Source organism: Cloeon dipterum, chromosome 2 (genome assembly GCF_949628265.1).
Source record: "Cloeon dipterum chromosome 2, ieCloDipt1.1, whole genome shotgun sequence".
NCBI lineage: Eukaryota > Metazoa > Arthropoda > Insecta > Ephemeroptera > Baetidae > Cloeon > Cloeon dipterum.
In genome coordinates this window covers 27884477-27906025 of record NC_088787.1, presented here as the reverse complement: position 1 = coordinate 27906025, position 21549 = coordinate 27884477, and the positions used below count along the sequence as shown (strand labels likewise).

At 39.0% G+C, this 21549-nt stretch overlaps 6 protein-coding genes across 10 annotated transcripts; 3 read left to right on the top strand and 3 right to left on the bottom strand.

Moving 5' to 3' along the window:
• Window positions 1–1841: 1841 nt before the first annotated feature.
• LOC135936276 (uncharacterized) lies at window positions 1842–3164 on the bottom strand. The gene is made up of 2 exons (XM_065479034.1): window positions 2822–3164; window positions 1842–2246 (listed from the first exon to the last, which is right to left on the bottom strand). Exons 1-2 carry the CDS (start codon window positions 3147–3149, stop codon window positions 1864–1866), a joined length of 711 nt encoding a protein of 236 aa, XP_065335106.1. The 5' UTR covers window positions 3150–3164; the 3' UTR covers window positions 1842–1863.
• Window positions 3165–4470: 1306 nt separating this feature from the next.
• Window positions 4471–6715, top strand: LOC135937548 (mucin-2-like). Its single transcript, XM_065480702.1, has 3 exons — window positions 4471–4588; window positions 4697–5485; window positions 6088–6715. The coding sequence occupies exons 1-3, from the start codon at window positions 4471–4473 to the stop codon at window positions 6501–6503; spliced, it is 1323 nt and encodes a 440-aa protein (XP_065336774.1). The 3' UTR covers window positions 6504–6715.
• Window positions 6716–7674: 959 nt separating this feature from the next.
• Window positions 7675–13022, top strand: mst (misato mitochondrial distribution and morphology regulator). 2 transcript variants are annotated; one of them, XM_065477141.1, is made up of 6 exons: window positions 7675–7691; window positions 8761–8865; window positions 9294–9576; window positions 9635–9885; window positions 10088–10582; window positions 11038–13022. In XM_065477141.1, exons 2-6 carry the CDS (start codon window positions 8785–8787, stop codon window positions 11551–11553), a joined length of 1626 nt encoding a protein of 541 aa, XP_065333213.1. In that variant the 5' UTR covers window positions 7675–7691; window positions 8761–8784; the 3' UTR covers window positions 11554–13022. The 2 variants fall into 2 exon arrangements, with proteins under 2 accessions (XP_065333213.1, XP_065333212.1); XM_065477140.1 differs by lacking the exon at window positions 7675–7691 and having other exon boundaries at window positions 8612–8865.
• LOC135935076 (uncharacterized) lies at window positions 12627–14938 on the bottom strand. 3 transcript variants are annotated; one of them, XR_010574172.1, is made up of 9 exons: window positions 14748–14937; window positions 14404–14602; window positions 14104–14336; window positions 13864–14051; window positions 13482–13809; window positions 13224–13420; window positions 13035–13168; window positions 12827–12987; window positions 12627–12771 (listed from the first exon to the last, which is right to left on the bottom strand). XR_010574172.1 is itself a non-coding variant. In XM_065477142.1 (9 exons), the coding sequence occupies exons 2-9, from the start codon at window positions 14594–14596 to the stop codon at window positions 12645–12647; spliced, it is 1533 nt and encodes a 510-aa protein (XP_065333214.1). In that variant the 5' UTR covers window positions 14597–14602; window positions 14748–14931; the 3' UTR covers window positions 12627–12644. The 3 variants fall into 3 exon arrangements, 2 of the variants coding, with proteins under 2 accessions (XP_065333214.1, XP_065333215.1); XM_065477142.1 differs by having other exon boundaries at window positions 12827–12959; window positions 14748–14931; XM_065477143.1 differs by lacking the exon at window positions 12627–12771 and having other exon boundaries at window positions 12876–12987; window positions 14748–14938.
• A 179-nt stretch (window positions 14939–15117) lies between these two features.
• Window positions 15118–16444, top strand: Pex10 (peroxin 10). Its single transcript, XM_065477144.1, has 4 exons — window positions 15118–15359; window positions 15438–15598; window positions 15729–15971; window positions 16033–16444. The coding sequence occupies exons 1-4, from the start codon at window positions 15245–15247 to the stop codon at window positions 16396–16398; spliced, it is 885 nt and encodes a 294-aa protein (XP_065333216.1). The 5' UTR covers window positions 15118–15244; the 3' UTR covers window positions 16399–16444.
• Window positions 16445–20669, bottom strand: Stt3A (catalytic subunit 3A of the oligosaccharyltransferase complex). Of its 2 annotated transcripts, XM_065477138.1 has the most exons (13): window positions 20527–20668; window positions 20352–20467; window positions 20117–20284; window positions 19889–20049; window positions 19515–19712; window positions 18916–19107; window positions 18712–18865; window positions 18385–18623; window positions 17886–18095; window positions 17643–17831; window positions 17305–17524; window positions 17062–17250; window positions 16445–16933 (listed from the first exon to the last, which is right to left on the bottom strand). In XM_065477138.1, the coding sequence occupies exons 2-13, from the start codon at window positions 20458–20460 to the stop codon at window positions 16788–16790; spliced, it is 2175 nt and encodes a 724-aa protein (XP_065333210.1). In that variant the 5' UTR covers window positions 20461–20467; window positions 20527–20668; the 3' UTR covers window positions 16445–16787. The 2 variants fall into 2 exon arrangements, with proteins under 2 accessions (XP_065333210.1, XP_065333209.1); XM_065477137.1 differs by having other exon boundaries at window positions 17643–18095; window positions 20527–20669.
• Window positions 20670–21549: the final 880 nt, after the last annotated feature.

The window sequence follows — 21549 nt, the reverse complement described above, 5'->3', positions numbered from 1 at the left end:
TTAACTTTTAATAGTTAGCAATATTATAGCTAAGGTTTTGGCGATATAACTATTTAATTTTAACTGTACCCTGACAAAAGTGATAAATACTTTATTTCATATCCAAAGACAAGCAGCTGGTATTGCATAACCAGTTTTACGACCAGGACTAATTTTTTGGCTGCTATATTCTGAATATGAGAGGCAAATTTTAACATTTTTATGAAAGCCTCTAAAATAATTTGGCTTCTCTCAGTAAAAAGTATCTGATCTGTATGTTTTCTAAGGCAGGGCAACAATAAATAATGAAGTTAAATACTCTACATAAAAGAATTTTGTGTCTGCATGCCTGTTTTTAGAAAAAATTTCTCCCGAGGTTGGTTGCATACTTGACAGGAAAATGAATAACTGTTGCGAATTGCTGCAACACAACGAAACCAGAAACTATTATTAGTGCTCTCCGACCTCTTAATCTGCTCTTTAACTTAAATTTACTTTGATTTACAGCTCGCAGGACTGGGACCGACTCCTGTCGTGCCAAGCGAACTCCCTGCTGCAGCGGTTGTCTCTTTTATTCGCTATCGCGGCGGCTGCCTCTCACGATCGTTCGTCTCTCTTTTTTACTTATATTGTATATTGCTTTCTAATTCCTCCAGCGGCCGGAAGGGCCCACAAGCAATTGACAAATTCCGGAGCCAATCTCAATTATTCAGCGTCGAGAGCCACGCGAGGCCGCAATCTGAGTATAATCAGGATATGCCGCGGTAATATTATTAGAATATTTCAAGTGCTTTAAAATGCAAGAAAGGCTGCTCCTCAGTGAGCCTTTAATTAATGGTGGAGTATTCAAGTTACTTTATCGTCTCTTTAATTATACTATTGATCAAGAAATTGACAAAAATAGTGAAACTGCGAGAATTATGCTTTTAGAAAAACAAGTTGAGTTTTGTTTATTGTTCGAGGTGACCCTAACAAAGAGAAAAGACTTCGATCGCGAAATTTACCGTGAATCACGTTACTACTTAGGTTCAAGTTAACGTGGATGAGACTTGAAAATTAAAAGGAAAATTCTTACTGTGACTGACAAGTAAAAGAGGGCTACTGGCGGGCGTAGGCGCAGGAGATGAAATGCTTTGCAGAGGTCAGGAAACCGTCTGCTGGACCGAGCCGGCGAAAGCCGCCAAGGAGGCTTGGGGGGGGGGGGTGGATGTGACACTACTTAAATTCGAGGTGTCACGTGCCAGTCAGTGATTGGAAAATTACATTTAGGGGCGTGACAGATGCCAAAAATGCTCTAAGTTAAACAGTGCTCGCTTGTCGGAAAAATCAAGAAAGGCCAATTGTATAAATTAAACGGTGGTTCTTGGGTAGCGGCCGGCGGCCGCACGTCGCGCCTTGGATCTGCGGGCGCGCGTTAGGGCAGAGGCCGAGGACTGTCTTGTCACGACAATAACAAGACTTCATTTTCGTTGATTTCAAAAATTTTAAATTCGACCAGTTTCAGCCAGTCTTGGTGAATTCAGTCCACCCTATTTCAAGAGAAAAAAATAAAAGGTTGAGTCAATTACAAAAATTATGAAATCAACGAGAATGAAGTAGTATTGTATTTCATTCTACTGTCTATTGATAGTTAAAAGAATTCGGCTTTCGACTCTTTAATAACTGGATGGCACGGATTTCTAAACGGATACCATGAGATCAGAGTTAAAAAGGCGCCAAAACAATGCAAAGTCCCGCATTTTACGTCGCTGAGAACTATCTCATCTCTTCTCCCTGGTGGAATAATGACACCTTCAAAGTATTTCAAATAACAGGCTACGCTTTAAATGAAAAAGTTCAAAAAATTATTGTTGATTTTTTTATTAATCCCCGTTCTCTATAAGCTCAGTAATCTTGAGTTACTAGATCTCCATCTGGTCTACTTCCACAGTCAGCATTTCGCTTGCATCGACCTATGGCCTCATCAAAGCGTAGATTGCCCAAACATTTCTTAAGCTTCGGTTCCCGGGCAAACGGTCCACATGAGTAATATTGGCGGCAGTTAGTGGGATCAGCAAATTTGCCAGGACCACCGCAGATAGGTGCCGCAGGCGTTGTGCTTTGGGGGCTTTCAACTGGTGGCTGTGTTGTGGAGAACGCAGGATCGCATCCTGCAGATGATGCTGGTTCGCACCTCAGGGTGGCACTGTTAAAGTGCTGCCCAGCACTACAATCAATTAACACAGGAAGCTCTCCAGTTGCTCTACACGCATAGTATGTTCCGCATGCTGTAATAAATCAGATTATATGTTTTAGTAGCCTACCATGAATCAATATAATATTAAATTGAGAATATCCCACGTTCCCTAGTGAAGAAAGTTGAAACTTTTAGGATACTTTTGCTTTACGAAAATAGGGTATAAGAGTTAAAAAATTTACTCCATTTTAATTATTTAAAATCAGCAGTTTGCCAGTCAAGGCAATGGGAGATATTTAAACTGTTCGGAGATCTACTATGCTGGCTGCCCAATATCAGAGATGGCAAGAAGGTGGTTAGTTTAGTGACTCGAACGTGCTGGGAGGCGCACAGACCTTTCCAGCGGCTTAATGGAAAAATCTATTTGACGTTACAATAAAAGACCTCGGTGCAGGGAGACAAAAATATGGTCACATTGGGCCCGAGCTCCTCTGCGGCCAACTCGGGCCCAATGTTATCCGCTCAGCGGTGTTATTGGGACCTGGGACCCGGTGAGCACATAGCCCACGGGATGTCCTGAGCAGAGGTAAAAAAATATAAATATTTAAAAAGTACAAATTTTAAAATAAAAACAATTATTCTGTTTAATTTTATTAATAAATTTACCTCCCACATTTATCGATCCAGCTGCAAATATTCCTGACGAAAGGCACGTAAGTTGAAGGCAAGGTCCAGTGTTTCCAACAATGTCACTATCTGCTTTTTTGCCAGTTGTTACAGAGTTAAAACAAAACAATTTTTCTGAATTTTCCGTTGGACAGTCATACGTATTGGTACTGAGAGTACTGTTATCGTATAGTCCAGTGGATGGGCATCGGAAATATCTACTCCTGTTATCGGTAATAACGCACTTTGTTGTTTCCTTGACACATTCAAGTGTATCTTGTTGGAACGATTTATTTACAAGAAATGAAAACAGAAGAACCTTAAACATATGATATATTATTAAACGTTATATAAATCAAAGTTTGCAAATGCCTCTTACCTTAAGACCAAACATAATGAAGAATTCGTGTGAATGTGTTGTGCCAAAGTGTGGGGGGCTTTTATATAATCAAAGATGTGTAGCGAAAAATTATCAAAAAGCAAATATACGATATATGTTTGCACTTCTGTAAATATTTTTTTATTTCAATCGATTCAATTAATAATCCAACGATAAATCAATTCATTTACTTATTTAAAGTTTGATGTCTTTGTGTTTTTATTTGGGTAGATACCAATTTGTCATGTATGGCCTAGATGAGAACAATGAAAAGCGATAGTGCCATTCAAGTAGGTCACTGCTGTGCCTAGGCAAACATTTTTTATAATCCTATACAGTTTGCCTAGAAACAAAATTCATTCTGCCTGCGTAGGGCAGTTATTTTCCCACATATGGGATATTAAATATGCACGTGAACTGTCCTAGAATCAACAGTATGCGTGAACATCTCAATAAACCATTTCTTTTAAGTTAACCTCTAACGCCAAACTAAAAGGACAGTTATACCGTCCTTACGCCAAACACATTCACCTGCTCCGCAAATCGTACATCTGAAGGAAAATTTTTTAATTTAAAACCGCACCAATCGTTTTTTTCTGCGCAGCTGAAACTTTTTGTGTATTTTCTGCTCTCAATTAAAAAATGAATCAAATTATCAAAATTATAACAACGACAACAACACAAAGGTCACGTCCGACGACAACAACAACGCGAAGCACGCCACGACAACGCCTTTGACAACACCAGGAAAAAGACCCACTAGCACCAATAGTGACATCCAAGCAACAGGTGGATTCTTGCTTAACACTTAACTTTTGCACTCGAAATGGATTTTTCGCAAAAAAAAAAAAAACAGCAGATTTATTTGCCACAGATATCACAGATACTTTAAATATTCCTAATCGAGTTTCTCTGAGCGGCTCCAAAAAGTCGATGCTCACCATGCGCGCGACTCCGGAAGCTGCACGAGATATGATGTAATTCTGTGCACGTAAAACTAAAGCACCCCAAAGAATAAAAAGCCAACCTGTGAACTGTTTGCCCACAATATATAGTTGGTATAAGATGTAAATATTTCGTGTCACGCGTGAAGCATATATATCACAATGGCAATAATATTCAAAACGCTCTCTTCCCCAAATTTTGTTTGAACTTTTTTATGTACAGATCAAACATAATTATAAAATCTGTCTACATTAAAAATTAGGCCACTACGCAGCGTGTAAACTTTATGCGCATCTCTGATGGTTTGTCTAGCGTAAACAATAGAATGGAGGAACATATAAGAAAGGGCAGTTTTTGCTCTAGTGCCAGTTTAGCTATTGTGAGAGTACTCAAGGTGATACTCATAAAGAAGGATGAAAGGGAAGCATCTCAGAAGATTCATAGTGAGTTAAAATAATAATTGCATATTAAAATTGGTGTTTGCACTCTAAATTAAATGGATAATAGTTTTCAAATAGAAAAAATATTGGGCGCGCTACATGAAAAATAAGAAATTTTTCAACCAATATATATTTATTGTTTTTTTTTTCAGATCATTGTGCTACTGTACGTGGCGAATACGCAAGCAGATTTTAAATGCATGCCGAACTCAATTACCTGCTCAGCTAACCGAAAAAGTTACACACGATGCCCAGCTAAAGGCATAATTGAGGATTTGGCACCCCCAACTATATACTTTTGTGCAAGCAACACATTCTGTGTTTCTTCAGCAGTCAAAATTGATGAACCTACAAACACAAATGTTACCACATTGCAGCCTACTAGACCGACAACAACTGGAACGACGATCACCACCACCAGGGGCATGCCGATAACAACAACAACACCCACAACTACAACAACACCCACAACTACAACAACACCCACGACATCAACAACAACAACATCCACTGAGGATACGGAACCCACAACAACCACGTCATTGACATTGACAACATCCACTGAGACTACGGAATCCACAACATCCACTGAGACTACGGAATCCACAACATCCACTGAGCATACGGAACCCACAACAGCCACGTCATTGACAACATCCACTGCTGAGAATACGGAATCCACAACATCCACTGAGAATACGGAATCCTCAACAACCATGTCGTCAACGACAACACCCACAGCCGATGAGGAAATAACATATAATGGGCAGGACCCGTCAATGAAGGCTGAAACTGATATCGTTGCTCATCGATTAAAACGACAAATTGCATCTCAGCCAGTCGGTCCTTGCGTACCATTGACATGCCCTGAACGTGGATTCTTTGGAATTGGCGCTACTGGTAGGTATTCCATCCTCTTATAATAAAATACACACGCTACTATATTTTTGTATTCTTAAATGGTATTATTTTTATCATATCCGCCTAAATGTAAATTGGCTAAATGTATAACATAATCTGCTGCCATAGTTAGCTCTTGCCTGATTGTCTGCCTTTTTTGCCATGCTTACCTATATTAAAACTACCCGGCCTTAACTGCCCGAACGCGCGCCTGCAGACTAAAGGCGCGGCGCGCGGCCCGAGTTCTTGGTCTTGGGTATAGCGGCTGGCGGCCGCGCCTCGAGTCTGCAGGCGCGCATTGGGGCAGTTCAGGCAGAGTAGTTTCACGACACCTATATAATATATTATGTATGTGTATTATCGCGGCACCTTTCAGCCCTCTTGCTCTTACCTCATAGCCTTGGCTGTCAGGCGTCAGGCGCAGAGTTTGTGAGAATATAGCGCACTTGATTTTCGGTATTGTGTGCTATTTATTTTTTGTAGTAGAGGCTTTATGTGTTTCGTGATTTTCATTTTATATCCATGGTGTCATCCCGTTCTAAATTTAAAAATCATATTATGCCCAGCGCAAAAATATTAAATTACGTGCAATATTTTTCCAGCTTGCCGATTATATTTTTACTGCGAGAGACCGGGCGGTACACCTTCCCCAAGTGAATGTCCTGTGGGGCTACATTTCAACAGTCTAACACTGGAATGTCAGGACCCAATCTTGGCAGGTTGTGACCCTAGATTCATAGGGCGAACGACTGCTTCTTCAGTTCAAAGAACCACACCACAGACAGTACCTTCACAAACACAACGTCCTTCCATTCAACCAACAGCTCCTGCCATGTGCAGAGGGCAGAGGAGAATGCCAGATCCAACAAGCTGTAATCATTATTATAGATGTAATCCTGGGAATCGGCAGTCAACTAGGATGACTTGTCCACCACGACAGTTTTTTGACACCAGAAGTTTGCGATGCCAACGGAATGCTAATTGTGGATCTAGGCCGCGTGCCTTGAGGAATGCATGAGCCTTATCCAACTAACATTCTTGTGCAAAAATACTATTATGCATGAGATTACTCTAAAATGTTTTGTGAGAACTTAATTATTAAAAATATTTAACTTTTGCATTTACAAATTTTAATATAATTTATCAAATCATAAACCAGTAAATATACATAGGCTTATAATTTCGAATGAAAATCAGATAACTTTTGTATAAGTCATCTAAAGAAGAGTGTCCTTCATAAAGACGAGACCTAATAAATTGCAATAATAATATGTGCGTGCACTTTGAAGGGCTGGTAATTTGACAAGAATACCAAATAATATATGCGAAAAATATGTTGGGAATTATAAATGAAATCGGGTGTTATATAGGAGGGCGATGTTGCCCGCTGATTAGAAATTGACGCCAGCTTCAATTAAAAAGTTTAATTCGGTCAATATTACCGTTGGCGAAATATACACATATATTTATAAAAGTTTGTTGTTGCCCAAAATGACTCGCTCTAATTTGATTGGTTTTGCTCATTTGCTCACAAGGAAAAAGCTTCGATGGAAAAATTTCTTTTGTGTTTTTGATGGATTTAAACTAAACGCACGATTAGAGAGTGATAAAGATTGGTTTTTCTTCAACTGACCCAGATTAGACCAAATTTCACTTATTATTGTTAGAAAAAAATACAAACCTAGAAAATTAATCAATTTTGAAATTTTTAGCCAGTTTCAAGCTTAAAATAACATGTTATGTAAGGTCATTTTAATTTTACACCAAAGCGAAAAAAGCATAATATTAAAAATGATTGAGCATCGTACGTTTTAAACAAAAAGGAGTGAAAATGAACAAGGGTATACATATTTCTAGGAGAGAATATTATGATATATCGTCTTTCCTCCGATTTAAAAAATCAGAAAAATCGATGAACAAATTTTTAAAATTGAAAAAAATTTAAAATATAAATGTTACATTTTTTCTGCGTCATAAATCCGATAATGCGATTTTCAATTTCTCTACTATATTAATTATTCACCGCGAAACAGAAAATGCTGATTTTAAAAACCTCTCGAAAACTATATAGTTAATTGATTTCTCCATCCCAAAAATTTCTGTGCTCCCTTCGCTTCTAGTTACTGTCCTGTTCCCGTCTTTAATGTACTGTATTATACAAAATACTCAAATAGTCACTATAGTCAGTCATATTATTGTTTGAGATCTATAAAGACAAATTAAGAGGTTTAACAATATGTATAATTATAGCTAATGTTAGGTAGCGGCGATTAATCGTAAAACCTCCGACGATGGGTTCAATTTTAATTCATGAATTTTTTGCTGAGCGATTTTTGTAACACTAAAATTTTACGTTTCATTAAAAATAATCAATTCAAGGATTAAAATTGAACCCTATGTCAGAAGACTCAGAAGGTTATAACGTTCAATCGCCGCTGACACATAAAAATAATTATTACGTGGCAGCGCCTATTGCCAGTAGTATCCCCAACAAAAGGGTTTATTTTGGATTTTTTTCATAAATTCCATAAATTGTTGAGCGACTTTTGCAATATTATAGCGTGCTTGTTTTTAGCTTATATAAAGCAAGGAAAATCCTCATGCTCGTATATTATAGTATTATACGTTTTAACACCTTTTTAAATATTATTGAACAGCTAATTCAAGCCTGGTTTGCTTTGAAGCAAAAAAGCAAGCACATTAATTTTCAATAATTATATATATATATATATATATATATATATATATATATATATATATATATATATAATTACACGAATTTCCGAGCAAGAAAAAGCGAATATGTCCGAATTCTTTACCAAAACCGAGCGAAGCAGGAAATGAGTGGCTTTAAACGTTTTGCTCGCAAACGAAGCTCGAAATTTTAAATACCAGTAAAAACAAAGCAATATAACTTGGATGCTAATAGACACAAATTAAGGCTCCTCATAAAACTTTCATGAGTCCACGTTTATTGAGCGAAAGGTGGATTCTTGCGAACCATGAGAACACCAAATAATTCTGAATTATTTAATTTGCGTTGGCAACACTGAGCAGCACTGCCCAGCCCTGGCCCAGCCCAGCTCCACAGCCTCACGTCCCACCTGTCTCGTCTTTTGGCTCTTCTTTACTGGCGACAGTGACATTGACGTTAACTGAGTCACTGACTCGAACTCAGCTGGCTCACTCTTAAAGTTAATGGCCTGGTTCTGTCTGCTCTAATGTGCATACAAAATACTCAAATAGTCACTAGTCAGTCATATATATTTTGAGATAGAGACAAATTAAGAGGTTTAACTATGGCAGCAAGCAAAGAGGTGATCTCTCTGCAGTTTGGTCATTTTTCCAACTTTGTTGGCACTCACTGGTGGAATATTCAGGTAAGAATTGATATGACTACTTTGGCACTTCGCCTCTTTTTCCTCTACATACAGCCGTTGTTAAAGTAAATTATTCTGGAAAAATTCGAAAAATTACACTTTTCACCGCGACTTTCAGTTTTCGCCATTTATTATAGGATTTCATAAGAACTGGCGAGATATTTTGTTTAACCCAGGAAATTTATTTTGTATTATTTATGAAGAAATTCTACATAATACTTATTAATATGTATTATGCGAGCTTTGTAGATAAATTGTCTTGGTGCCGGTAAAATTTCGCATAGCTCTACAGCAACCAAACTCAATTTTCCTTGAAAGGGAAACAATAATTTCAACAATTAAAATTTGAGTGGTTGATGAGCGATGCGCAATTTTACCGACACCAGGACGAAATGGAGAAATGATAACCCTGCGTCTAAATATTCCAGGAATCAGGGTTTGATTACTCTTCGACATCCCCATCAGAGATCAACCATGACATCTTATTTCGAGAAGGGGAAACTCGTCTGGGCCAAACCACCTTCACCCCACGTCTTCTTTTGGTGGACCTGAAGGGTAGTTTAGGTTCATTGCCCGAGCACGGTGGCTTATATGAAGCAGACCACGAGGAGCAGCCTGAACCTGTTTGGGTCAACCAAGTCGATGTGCAGCGAAAAGAGAAGTTCAAGAACAATGAATTCTTAGCAGATCTAGCAAATGAAGAAAAAACGGGTACAAGCACTGATTTTAATTTGCTGCACCAGTCATTCCTTACTCAAAATTTGTGTAGGACAACCACTACCTGTGGACAAACAATACAAGCTGGACGAATACGTGGACGTGTGGTCCGATTTCCATCGCACTCGTTACCATCCTCGATCAATTAACATCATCAAGGAATATGAAAGGGGTAGCGAAACCTCAGCATTTGACGCTTTCCCCCAAGGTACCGCTCTCTGGAAGACAGATTTTTTTGAAGACAATTTTGTGGACAGTATACGTAGATACGCTGAGGAGTGTGACAATCTACAAGGCTTCCAGGTAAAATATCGTTCTCCAGAATTTTAACCATTAAATTTAAACCTTTAATTTGATATTTTTTATTCTTTGACATTCCAACCATTTTTATATTTTTGTAAAATATACTAAAATAAAATAGATTTAATGTGAGGTGCAATTTGACTACTGCGCCTTTTTTATTGTTTCAAATATTCAGCTGGTATTATTTAACATTTGCTCGCAGGTGATTGCTGACGCCATAAACGCGTTTGGGGGGTTAGCATGTAGCGCTACGCAGTTCCTGGCTGACGAATACAGCAACAAGAGTATTTTCTGCATTCCGGTGGGCCATGGAAGCTATGCAGAGCGACTGGCGTGCAAAGAAACACTGCGGATCGCCAACGTGGCCTTGTGTCTGCAGACACTAGCCACGCACAGCAGCATGATGGCGCCGATGAGCACGAGCCGTGGCTTCTGGCAGCAGGACGCAGTGCCACGGTTGCTGGCCAACGTGGAGTACCGCGCCCACCTGCCTTACCACACGAGCAGCCTGATCGCAGCCACCCTGGATGGCTGCACACTGCCTTATCGTCTGCGCAATGGCCAGGGCATGGCTGACCTCGAGAACAACCTTGTGTTGAGCGGCAGGAAGGCGGTGGCCGCCAGTCTAAACCTCCCGTTCCCCCTGGAAGGAAACTTGCTAAGCACCCTGGAGGAGTGGGAGGGGCCTTTGCTGCAGGTACGTAGTACCAAGATCTGATTATGCGTAAAATTTATGACGATATTTTGGGCACATCATGGTGTTTCCTGAGCAACCTGTTGACTTCAAAAGAGTTCAATTGAACACTTTCTGTAAACTCTTGACCTGGCCATTTGCAAATCGAAGCAATACAATAGTCCGTTAGGGGTTGTTCAAGTGGATACACATGAACAATGAATGATATGTTTATATGAGGGTCCCTCTGACGCCAGGGTTTGATTTCTTACCTGTTCTGATGGTCGTATCTGACCTCAGGAGTGAACATCAGTATGTTCCAAGAGTAAATTCAACCTGGTATTTCACCATCCCCTAACAAGCACTTTGAGCAAATAAAAGTATCACTTAAAAATTTTAAACGCCTTAAATAACGTCCAATCGATCATCGTTTTTCTTTTTGCCTGGAACTGCACATCTAAAATCTTTTACTCTTTCAGGGAATGTCAGCCTGTTGTGATCAAGAGAATGATCGCGTGTGGGTCCAGTCGGTCAGCATAAGAGGAGTGCCAGTAACCAAGCTGAAGGGCCCCAATGCACCAAATAACAGTAGCAACCCCGCCTTCACTGCTACCCGAGTGGATGAGATGCTGCGCTACTTCCTGCAGTGCACCTCGCCTGAGACCAAGAGTCATGTGTTTGCGGCAGCTCTGCCCTGCCAAGTCGGTGCGCCTTTCCCCAACATTTTCTCACCAAGAGTCAGCCCGAGTGGCTCTTTGCTACCTGACGACCAGCCGAATACATCTGGTGTGCGCACAGTACCTATGCTGGCTGGGCTGCACTCAAGTCGCAGCATGGGTGCCATGCTTGAAAGTCTGCAAGGCCAGGCGGCCCACACGCACTGGCGCAACTTGCCCCAACTGGCTGAAGCTGGACTTGAACGCGATGACTACAACGAATCTTTGGAGCAGTTAATGCAATTCGCCGAGTGCTATAATGAAGAGTTTGAAGTTTAAAACTTTTCATCTTGGAAAGTATACCTGACAGCAATGGAGCTAAATGCCCACTGGTTAAATCTGTCGGATACACAGCGTTAACCACATTGATGGAACCATTTGAATGGCATCTAAAAAGGTAAAGACAGATTAAATCTTTGAAATCTAAAAATTGGATAAAGGTCTCTAATCTCTTTCCAAAACATTAGCAACATTTCAACTTACCCTTGTGTAAGCTGGAGGTTGAAGACCAAAAACGCGAATTAGTTCTGAATTGGTTAAGAGGGTAGAGGTTGTTATTAGTTTCATGTCAGCACCAGCAAGACCACGCACCAAATTTTTAAATGGAAGTTATAATATACTTCTTGCACAAATCCCTCGCCTGCTTGCGTGATAGTATTTAATGAACAACCTGTCATCTTGGCATATTAATGATAAATTATATTGATGTAAGCATTTAAAAGTCGAGTTAAAACACCCTAAAATCATGCGAGTTGAGAAACATGGCCAGTGAATTGATTTTCATTCTCTGATATATATCTATCTAGGTTTGGATTTATTTCAAGTAATCAAAATTACTGAGAGAATTGACAGCACAGTATGAATAATGCGTCTGAATTGTTTGCATAATTATGTAAATTGCGTCAAAGATGAGTACCTTGCAGGCAAGGATTTTAACTGTATAGGGTTTAATAATGGGAACTACCAGAATAATGCAAATTTTGACGCCCTGATGCTGTCATTTTTGTCGTTATCCAACTCCATTTGTCTCGGATTTTGCTAGGATTTGAAGGATAATATTAACCTTCAGAAGAAAAGAGGCAGTTGTGTACCTTGAGCAGAGATCTTTTGCAAGTTTTCCAAGGCTACTTGAAATGAAATGTCTGCATTTGATTTTTTTAATAATAAATTTTTATTTTAACTAAGTTACCTTTCATTTTTGAACTATAATATATTATGTATTTTCTACTTAACAATTTTGAGAAATGTGCCAATCAAAATGCAATCTTTCTAAATAATGATCATGTTTCAAGATAGGCTAGACTGGTTATGTAGGCGCATGAGCTAGAATTAGGCGATATTTTGTAAAATCATTGTTGTACAATCACAAATCATTCAGAGATGCAGTTTATTTCAGGGAAGCTCTCAGTGAAATGATCAATCCACTCTTGAAGCGATAAGTCACTTCCAATCCTGGCTGAATCGATTGCTAGTTTCTTCTCCACGAAATTCTCCTTGCTAAATTAAGCTCACTCAGATCTCATTGTGCATTACCATAAAACTAAAGACATACCAGCTGTCCAGTTTTTCTACAAAATCTTTTGAGGCGCTGGCACGATCCAGGTACAAGTTCTGAGCTTCACAGACAGATTTTAGCACAAGCGCTGCGTCTTTTTGCAGTGTCTCATTCAGTTTGCTCATTTCTCCTGCATTTGTGAGTGATCAATGGATAAACTTAGAGATTTTAGTATTTATATATATTATATTATTATAAGACCAACCTTTAAACTGTTCCAAGGCTTCAGTCTGCTTTTGTAGATTTTCAACTTCGTGTGTCTGGAGTAGTTGGAGCTGCCGTAACAGTGCTTTCATGTCAGACGACTCAATGATCTCTTGCGGTGCAGCCAAATTTACACTAGACATGATAAATATTTCTCAAAAAGTTGTAATTTAGCTCAAGAAGTGCGTACTTAACGGTTGTAGGTTTCAATGACATTGAGTAAATGTTACTGATCAGCGCCTGAACACACTTTTCAATTTCTAGCATTTCCCCAAAATCTTCACTTGATTTGCCAATTTCTAGCATATCATCAACTAGTTTTTGTTGGTGTGTCAAGATGCTCTCCATGCTGCTCAAATCTTTCATAACACAAAACCTTAGTTCCTCCTAGGTTAAAATAAACAAAAAGTATGATGGAACCAGGCATTATTATTTTAGCACTCCTTACCAATTCTTTGAGCAAGACAGAAATCTTCTTCAACATTCGCGCCTTTTCTGATTCGTTCTTTTGAAAATTTGGGTTGCCTTCGTTGAGAGATTCCAAGTGAGAGTGCAAAACTGCAGACTGTTCAGCCGCCATCAGTTGCTGGACGTTAGAAGTCATGTCTGGATTGTTTTGAAGCAGTTCTTGCAGCTCTCTTTCCAATCTTTTGTTCTCATTGATCAAGTCCTGCTCAACCAACACCATCTGGGCGTTTTGCAAAGTGAATTCCTTGATATGCTGCTCCAGCGGTGTAAGAGCTACCGAACCTATCTCCAGTTTTTCTAGCGCTTTGCTAATTATATTAAAATGGATTTAACAACGATTTATTTTAATATCAATGCCATACCTCAACTTCAGTGCGTCCTCTTCAACGTTAATTGACTCAACAAACTTGGAAACCTCGTGTTTCACTTCGTTTTGAATATCCACGATGTGATTCAGTCTTTCCTTGCAGGAATACTTTGTTACCAAATCCAAAATCACTTTCGGAGCCATCAATTCACCATCCGACTCTAAACACCACTTCAGCGAGCTCTGAAATATAGATGAGGATTCCAATTTTGAAAAAAAAATGTCCTTTTCGTACTTTCATAGAGCTCTCCAACTTCTTAGCGCTTGGATTGAATATGAATGATTGCGCACGAGATGAGACTTCCTCTACCACATTGCTAGATAGATTTGTAGTGATTGTTTTTGCTCTCTCCTCCACGTCCCTGCAAGTTACGGACTGATTGTTGCTCAGAGATGATCTGGCCATCAGCATCGCCCTCTTGATATAACTTTCTTCAAAAGCTGCATCTTCCAGCGCTTTCATTTCAACTGTAATAGACACACACAGTCAAATTTAATCAACATTCAAAGGTATTGAACAATTTAACATTCATACACAAGGTTTTTATTTTCTGCTCAGCAATCTTGATATTGTCCTCCAAATTTTTGCAAGCAAACTCAGCCTCAACCCTTTTCTCTAGCAATTGTTCAGCAGTGACATGGGCCAATTTCTGATGGTTGCTCTGTGTGCCAGACCCAGGAATTTTTCCATCGCACCTTTTAACTAATTTTGGAAGTTTAGATGACATTCTCGACTGAAATTGGAAAAAATCAAAGGTACTATTATTAGATAATTATGTAATAGTTAAACAGCAAGAACTCAATTCTAACAGGAGCGTCCCTAGAAGGGACCTACTCAGGTCCGTACATGATGAATCTATGATTTTTTTTAATACTCACCGAATGTGTTAGTTTTGAGCAATGACACAACGACGGAGACAAAAGATACTTTTATGCTCCACTCGAATTTTGTTTTAAAAAAGAATGTGCTAATTTGCTGAATTACTGATTCATGTACAAAACAAAATAAATACCGATTATAAAAAAGAATACATCAATCTTAAAAAATCAAGATCATAGGGCAGCAAATGCAAGGAGCACGGTCAAGAATACAAAGCAGCCCCGGACCCTAGAGGCGAAAGGCAATAATAGAAACGAGTTCCCGCTTCCCGCGAGACACCCATATGTTTTTGTTTTGTTTACATTTACATCTATGACAGCTGGCGACTGCGTCTGCGAGCAGCAACACTACACACGCCTACTAGCCGCCTTTTTATCTGGTTTTTTAATATAAATAATTTTCACACAGATTTTGCTCTTCTTTCCTGTAATTTTCCAACATTTATGTTTAAATATAAATCAAAAACAAAATCAGAATAATAACTCATCATTGAACAATGACAAGTCTAACCAGAGCTGGCAGAGCAGAAATTTTGCGGTCCGCTCAAAAAGATGAAGAGTTTTGTCAGGAGTTGCAAGAAGAAATTTCACTAATATCTGGCGAAGTCACAGGTACATAATGGTTGCTATGATAAAGAAAATAAAAATATATATTAATTACGAATTTTGCTAAAAATAATTATCTTTCAGGTCTTCGACTATGGGTAGCTAGGAATAAAATAATATTTGAGGGATTTTCGAAGCTATTGTACAAGTATTTTACAACCCTCAAAAGTTTTCAAACCTTGGGTGAGGAGTACACAGGCATTGTACAACTTGATCGATCAGGAAGAAATTTGCCAACCAAATTGGTGAGTCTACCCTTTCCGTGCACTTCGCGATAACTTTTACAATCCACTTTTTAATTTAAGATTTTTTTCTGTAGCCATTTAAATCGACAACTGTAACTCTTAAATTTACATAAAACCTTCAAATTTTTAGCAACATATCGTGTCAGTTCTAATTGAAAGCTTCGGACCTTGGAGCACAATAGTAGCCTTGCATCAAATGGAGAAAAGAGTGATAGACTCTCGACAAATTAATCCGCTGGAAAAGGAGAAGTTTAAAAACTACTTGACTGCGTTTAAGGCTTTAATGCCGTTTCTGCAGCAGCTTCATAAAACCTTTTTCTACCTGTTTGGAACGTACTACAGTTTCAGTAAAAGAAGCACAGGAATCACCTATGTACGTCCTTAAACTTTACCTTATCACGTAGGAACATTTTAATACCCTTTTGATTTTAAAGGCTCTAGTGCGACCTTGGATGCGAAGCAATGACTCAAGAAAAGCATTCCACTGGATCGGAGTGGCATCTTCCCTTTACCTGATCATCAGTTTTTTGCACAGCGTTCAGAATGGTCATTTCGTTCGATCCCAGAGTGAATTTGTTCAACACCGACAGTCGGTCAGCACCAGCGACCCATCAAAAAAGTGTTCCCTTTGTTTAGAGGAGATGACTGATACCAGTTGTACACCCTGCGGCCACCTTTTCTGCTGGGAGTGCATTCTTGAGTGGCTGAACAGCAAAAGTGAGTGTCCTCTCTGCCGAGAGCCAACTCAACCTTCAAGAGTGGTTAGACTCCAGAATTATGAAACTTCTTCATTGTTTTGATTGGTTATTTAGTTGCAGTTTTGATATGTTTAATTAAAACGTTGAATTTATAATTGATCTTTATTATTCAATTTCTCAGCAATCGTTAATTGTGCTCACAAAACAACTTGGCGCACAAAATATATAAAAATTTACAACATTGACCATTCATGCATAGAGATTGATTCCCGGGTGGCAGAAGAATATTGTTGCTTGAATTTTTATCCCACTAAAAAGATAATAGTTTCCAGATTTTAGAAACTTAACAACAGATCTTATGTAATCAAGTAGAAATTGTAAAAAATACACGCAAAACCACAACATTTTCGCCCACTGAAAAAATTCATAGACACTTTGAGATACTGCAAATCCAGATCTCTACAGTAAAAATGTTTTTGTTGAAGATTCATTTAGAGACCACGGTTTGGTAAATCCTTCACTTTGTAGATCCTAACCAGCCAATGCTCAGAAGTGTACGCCTCCTCAAGAACGTCCAACTCGAAGTCCTTGTTTCCAATTTCAGCACCACGCACTCGATCATAACCAGGGGGCCGACCTGTTTTAAAATTTTATATTCATTATAGAGTTTTAAAGCAAGATTTTGTATAACAAATAATGTCAAAAAAAATATTGTAGTAAGCGCATAATGGTAATGGAAGTGGAAAAATTGCATAAAGAACTCACCTCCTTCAGTGTAGACCTGGCCAAATCTGTAATAGCACATCTTGTACATGAGGCAGTTGAGTAGGGTTGGTGAGCCCTCCTTGTCAACACGGAACTCTCCTTGAGGCGTGTAGTAGTCCCATTCCTTGATGTGCGCGCCTCGGTCTGTGCTGCCTCCGATTCGCACCATCCAGAGGAATTTGTTGATGTCTAAAAGAAGGAAAATTATTTCTGTTGGGGTCAAAGTTTTGCGTGAATCCGAACCATCAGAAGAATAACCAGTGAGTCCACCGAAGATGACGAGGACATAGTTGACGTCCAGTTCCCTCATGATGGTGTAGGCCTTGTCCTCTGATGACGCCATTGCTTGGCCCACTCGCGAAATGTGCGTGTTGTTCCAAGTGTTGTTGTCTACCAAAATCGTTCGATTTGCCATTGCTGTGATTTGGTAACCATAATCCCACCAAGACATCACGCGGGCATCCTATAACCACAATGAGGGTTGTCAATGAGAAATTTCAAGAGCTAAATTCTTGTGCCGTGTTCAAAAATAGCTTTCTTCGTGATTTATTGAAGATTAATTCTGCTTCCAATAACATTACCTCTGGGGTGTTCATCCTCAGCCAGTAATAAGCCTCCCTGAAGTCGTCAAAGATAATCCGTGAGTTGTCGTGAGAGCGAGCAGACAGCACAATAGAAGGGGAACTGTAAGCTTCTGATGTAACCCAGGTGCAGTGCATTGTGTAGGAAATCAAGAAGAAACACATGATGGCCACAAACAGGGTAGCGATCTGGAATTGAAATATGATATCTCTGATGGCAACTTGATGACTATAAACACAAACCTCGCTCTTCATGACAAAATTAGACTCCTGCTTGTGCTTGGAGCGCTTGTCGCCCTGCTTGCCTTGGGCCAGGTTGCCTGCGGGCATGCCCAGGATGACTGGGCTTGCGTCCACGTCCTTCATGTACCTATTCAGCATGCCAGACATCGCGATTCCTCCCAGAATGCACATAACCGGCGCCAGAACAAGCATCAGACGAACCATAACTCCCTGAAAAATCCACACTCATCAAACTATTGCATTTTCTTAGTAATAGTTATAGGATAAATTACGAGCACCCAAAATTTGAAGAAATGCTACAATAAAAAATCCGCTTCAAATAATAAACGATAACATTGTGATATTTATGGAAAAAATTTAAGTTGTCATTGCAAATTAAATTAAATTTTGTATTTTTAGTATGCAATGAGCACATTTGCATCAAAAAGCAGATTTTCACCAGCAATAAATTAACGTTAAATTAAATGTTAACATGTTTAGTGATGGAAATACGATTTACCGCAAAGTAGATGGAGGTCACGCCATAGAGGATAAGAAAAATGTTGGCATCGGTGAGCTGGCGGAAGCAGAAGTAGAGTCCTGCGGGGAATAGGAATACAAGCAACTGCAGATCAAAGTAAAAGGAGCTCCATGAGGTAGGTTGATGTTCAGATACAGAAGCAATGATTGGAATGTGATTCTTGGCATAGGAAGGGTCAAGGAGAGAGTAGAAACGACCGGTCCATGGAGACACTTTTCCTAAAAAATAAAAGATGCTATAAATATTACATTTTTTCAAACTGTGAATAGCTGTATGTCAGGAAAAGAAAAATCCCCAGTTTTATACCTGTGATAGTCAAAATTCCAGTCACAACGGCAAGGATGGTGCCAGTGGCAACAATGGTGGCCTTGAAGAGCACCTGGAAGTCGGAGGCGGACAAGTGGCCCCTGAGGTAGTCAACAAAGCAGTGCAGCTGACACAAACCAAACACTCCCAGAGCCTGGAAAAATCGTTAGTTTCCACCATACAAATTTCAAACTCGCGACTTACCAGCATGTGTTCTGAGCTCTGCACTGGCTGAAATCCGACAAATGAAATCTGCATGGCCAAAATCGTGCCCAGACAGTAGAGGGTGCAGTATGCGACGTAGACTCGAGCGCCAAACCGGCCAGTCACCATCAGGGTGAACACGTGCATAGGAATCAGGTTGATGAGGAACACATAACCACCCCATGATGAAACCTGTATAATATTTCCATTACTGTTGGCTCAGTGTAGTGAGAGATGAGAATTCTCTTGAGATTGATCGCTTTTCCAGTATTTTACTGGTTGTGTGTGCCTTTTACTAATATTTTCTTCATACAATCTACTTTATAGTGTATTAACAAGAGTGATAATGAATAAATTTGATTATATTATGCAATAGATTAATAGTAAAATTGTAGTCTCTTTATCATGAGTCAGTAACATGAACTATAATAAGACTGGTTTTGTCATAAAAATTGTTTTCAGCTGTCATTTACAGTTTAACTAGTGATTCTCAGCGAGTGAATGTGAAGAGCGAAAAACTTGGTAAAAATTAGTAGTAATGACCAGTTGGTTACGTAGCTTTTAATGCAATAATAAAAGGGAAAATTAAAAAAAATCACCATGTAGAAGTAGGCGAGCGCGGCCAAGGCAGACCAGAAAATCTTGCCAGTCTTGACAGCTTTGATCCACATGTAGTAGGTGAGTAGCATGCAGAAGATGGCAATGCCTTCATTGTCATAGGATCCAGCAACAGAACGCGAGATGTAGCCAGGCACAATGGCAATCATAGCAGCAGCCACCAATCCAGCCGCTGAATCCTGCAAAGGAACAAAAAGTCCAAAAATTGAAATTCATCACATAATTATGACCTCCAAAATAAGAAATTTGTGGTTTAGCTTTTAATGGTCCCCTAAAAATATAAATAATTCATCTCTTAACACACAAAATGTGTGTAAATAGGAATACAAACTTAACTTTATTGAAATTTACTTACTTTGAGCTCTTTTGTCAGCAGGTAAGTGACAATTGTGGTGAGTGACGAAAAGAAAGGTGCCAGAAAGACGCACACGTTTCTGATGTCAATGGTGATGTTGATCATCCACATCAAGTGATACAGGGCAGCAGACGTTACCATCAGCCCAGGGTAGATGGTGCCTGATTAATATTCATTGCATTATTATGTACTCCTTGTTACTGCAAAAACAGCAACGGTGTTGATTACCTCCAATGATACGGCCAAGTGGATACCATGCTCGATCGTCGAACCAGTTATGGAACTTGTAAAATCCTTCTTCGGCCAGAAACTTGGTAGTGCGAAAGTTGAAGTAAGGATCAAACTCGTGAATGACGCTTTCAAATCGAAGGACTGAAAAGAGTCTGGTGGCGAAGGCTGGAAATCAAGATTAATTCATTTATATTTTCTTCCGTATTTTGGCAATAATTTTTAATGTTCTCACATAGGATAGCGGCAAGAGAAAGGATGGAGAGCTTGAGCAGAGTCTCTTGTTTATCCGTAGACATCCGAAAGCCTCCGGTTTTGGTCTGCGGTGCTGCTTTCGTTGTCATTTTTTATCTGCACGGAAAGCATAATTAAATGTTAAAATAAAGTTAGAGCCTTTATGTGATTCATACTGATTAATTATTTATCTTCATGCGGAAAAATAATTCAAAACGTTGGAAGAGTTGATGAAACAAGGAGGCGTCGTGGCACCGGCACCGGCTGACAGTCAAGACGGGAACGAGGAATAATGGGAGAGGAGTATGAGAGTTACGCCCACATTCACATCGCAAAATCAAAACGATACACATCATGTCAAAACAATTGAGCGTCGCAATTGGTCGCAAAGCTGCGGCGCACGCATTATCTTGCACCTTTTGTTTCATCACAGTATAGGAATCGCAAAAATAATCCGCTGATATTCCTGGACACTATCAAATTCAATGGCGGAAATGCATACGGAATTGAAATTTTTAAACAAGATTAATAAAATATATAATATTTATTTGGAAAATTTAGCAAAATCATTGAATATAAAAAATTTACACTATTTTACCTATTTTATAAGTTATGAAGAAGTCACATGTTAAAATATGTTAATTTTCCCTTTAAGCATTTTGTAAGTAGTATTTGACTCTTTCATTGGTTTGCTATTGTTTAAATTTTCGCCAGGAATTTGGCTATCTATACTGGTTCATATATGAAATTATACGATAATACTATACTATAAAATATATCTCTTCTTTATCTTTTGCATTACATAATGTGTAGGGTCGTGAATTTTAGAGGGTTATTTTCAGGAAAACAGTCGACTATAATATATATATATATATATATATATATATATATATATATATATATATATATATATATATATATATATATATATATATATATATATATATATATATATATATATATATATGCTCTTTTTATCCCTGTCCTCTCGGACCGGGAAGGGCGCGCATTGCACTGGCACGAATGCTGAAACCCGGGTCCCAATAACACCGCGAACGGATTACATGGGCACACCAGGCCGCACAGGGACCTAAATAACCACTTTTTGCCATCTCTGGCATTGTGTAGCCAGTATTAGATCTCCGAACTGCTCAAATACCTCCGATTGCTTTGACACTCCTGCGAGTGTGCCTTTAACA

Excerpts from the sequence above, each read along its gene's own strand:
- LOC135936276 (XM_065479034.1), bottom strand. The coding sequence starts at position 3,149 with ATGTTTAAGGTTCTTCTGTTTTCATTTCTTGTAAATAAATCGTTCCAA. Across the intron at positions 2,247-2,821 it reads TGGATCGATAAATGTGGGAG|CATGCGGAACATACTATGCG; the intron begins GTAAATTTATTA and ends GATTTATTACAG.
- LOC135937548 (XM_065480702.1), top strand. The coding sequence starts at position 4,471 with ATGGAGGAACATATAAGAAAGGGCAGTTTTTGCTCTAGTGCCAGTTTA. Across the intron at positions 4,589-4,696 it reads AGCATCTCAGAAGATTCATA|AAATTTTTCAACCAATATAT; the intron begins GTGAGTTAAAAT and ends ATGAAAAATAAG. Across the intron at positions 5,486-6,087 it reads CTTTGGAATTGGCGCTACTG|CTTGCCGATTATATTTTTAC; the intron begins GTAGGTATTCCA and ends ATATTTTTCCAG.
- mst (XM_065477141.1), top strand. The coding sequence starts at position 8,785 with ATGGCAGCAAGCAAAGAGGTGATCTCTCTGCAGTTTGGTCATTTTTCC. Across the intron at positions 8,866-9,293 it reads CTCACTGGTGGAATATTCAG|GAATCAGGGTTTGATTACTC; the intron begins GTAAGAATTGAT and ends TAAATATTCCAG. Across the intron at positions 9,886-10,087 it reads ACAATCTACAAGGCTTCCAG|GTGATTGCTGACGCCATAAA; the intron begins GTAAAATATCGT and ends ATTTGCTCGCAG.
- LOC135935076 (XM_065477142.1), bottom strand. The coding sequence starts at position 14,596 with ATGTCATCTAAACTTCCAAAATTAGTTAAAAGGTGCGATGGAAAAATT. Across the intron at positions 14,337-14,403 it reads GCAGAAAATAAAAACCTTGT|TTGAAATGAAAGCGCTGGAA; the intron begins GTATGAATGTTA and ends TGTCTATTACAG. Across the intron at positions 12,772-12,826 it reads GTAGAAAAACTGGACAGCTG|CAAGGAGAATTTCGTGGAGA; the intron begins GTATGTCTTTAG and ends AGCTTAATTTAG.
- Pex10 (XM_065477144.1), top strand. The coding sequence starts at position 15,245 with ATGACAAGTCTAACCAGAGCTGGCAGAGCAGAAATTTTGCGGTCCGCT. Across the intron at positions 15,599-15,728 it reads GAAATTTGCCAACCAAATTG|CAACATATCGTGTCAGTTCT; the intron begins GTGAGTCTACCC and ends TCAAATTTTTAG. Across the intron at positions 15,972-16,032 it reads GAAGCACAGGAATCACCTAT|GCTCTAGTGCGACCTTGGAT; the intron begins GTACGTCCTTAA and ends TTGATTTTAAAG.
- Stt3A (XM_065477137.1), bottom strand. The coding sequence starts at position 20,460 with ATGACAACGAAAGCAGCACCGCAGACCAAAACCGGAGGCTTTCGGATG. Across the intron at positions 19,713-19,888 it reads TGCTGACAAAAGAGCTCAAA|GATTCAGCGGCTGGATTGGT; the intron begins GTAAGTAAATTT and ends GTTCCTTTGCAG. Across the intron at positions 18,624-18,711 it reads TGGAATTTTGACTATCACAG|GAAAAGTGTCTCCATGGACC; the intron begins GTATAAAACTGG and ends TTTATTTTTTAG.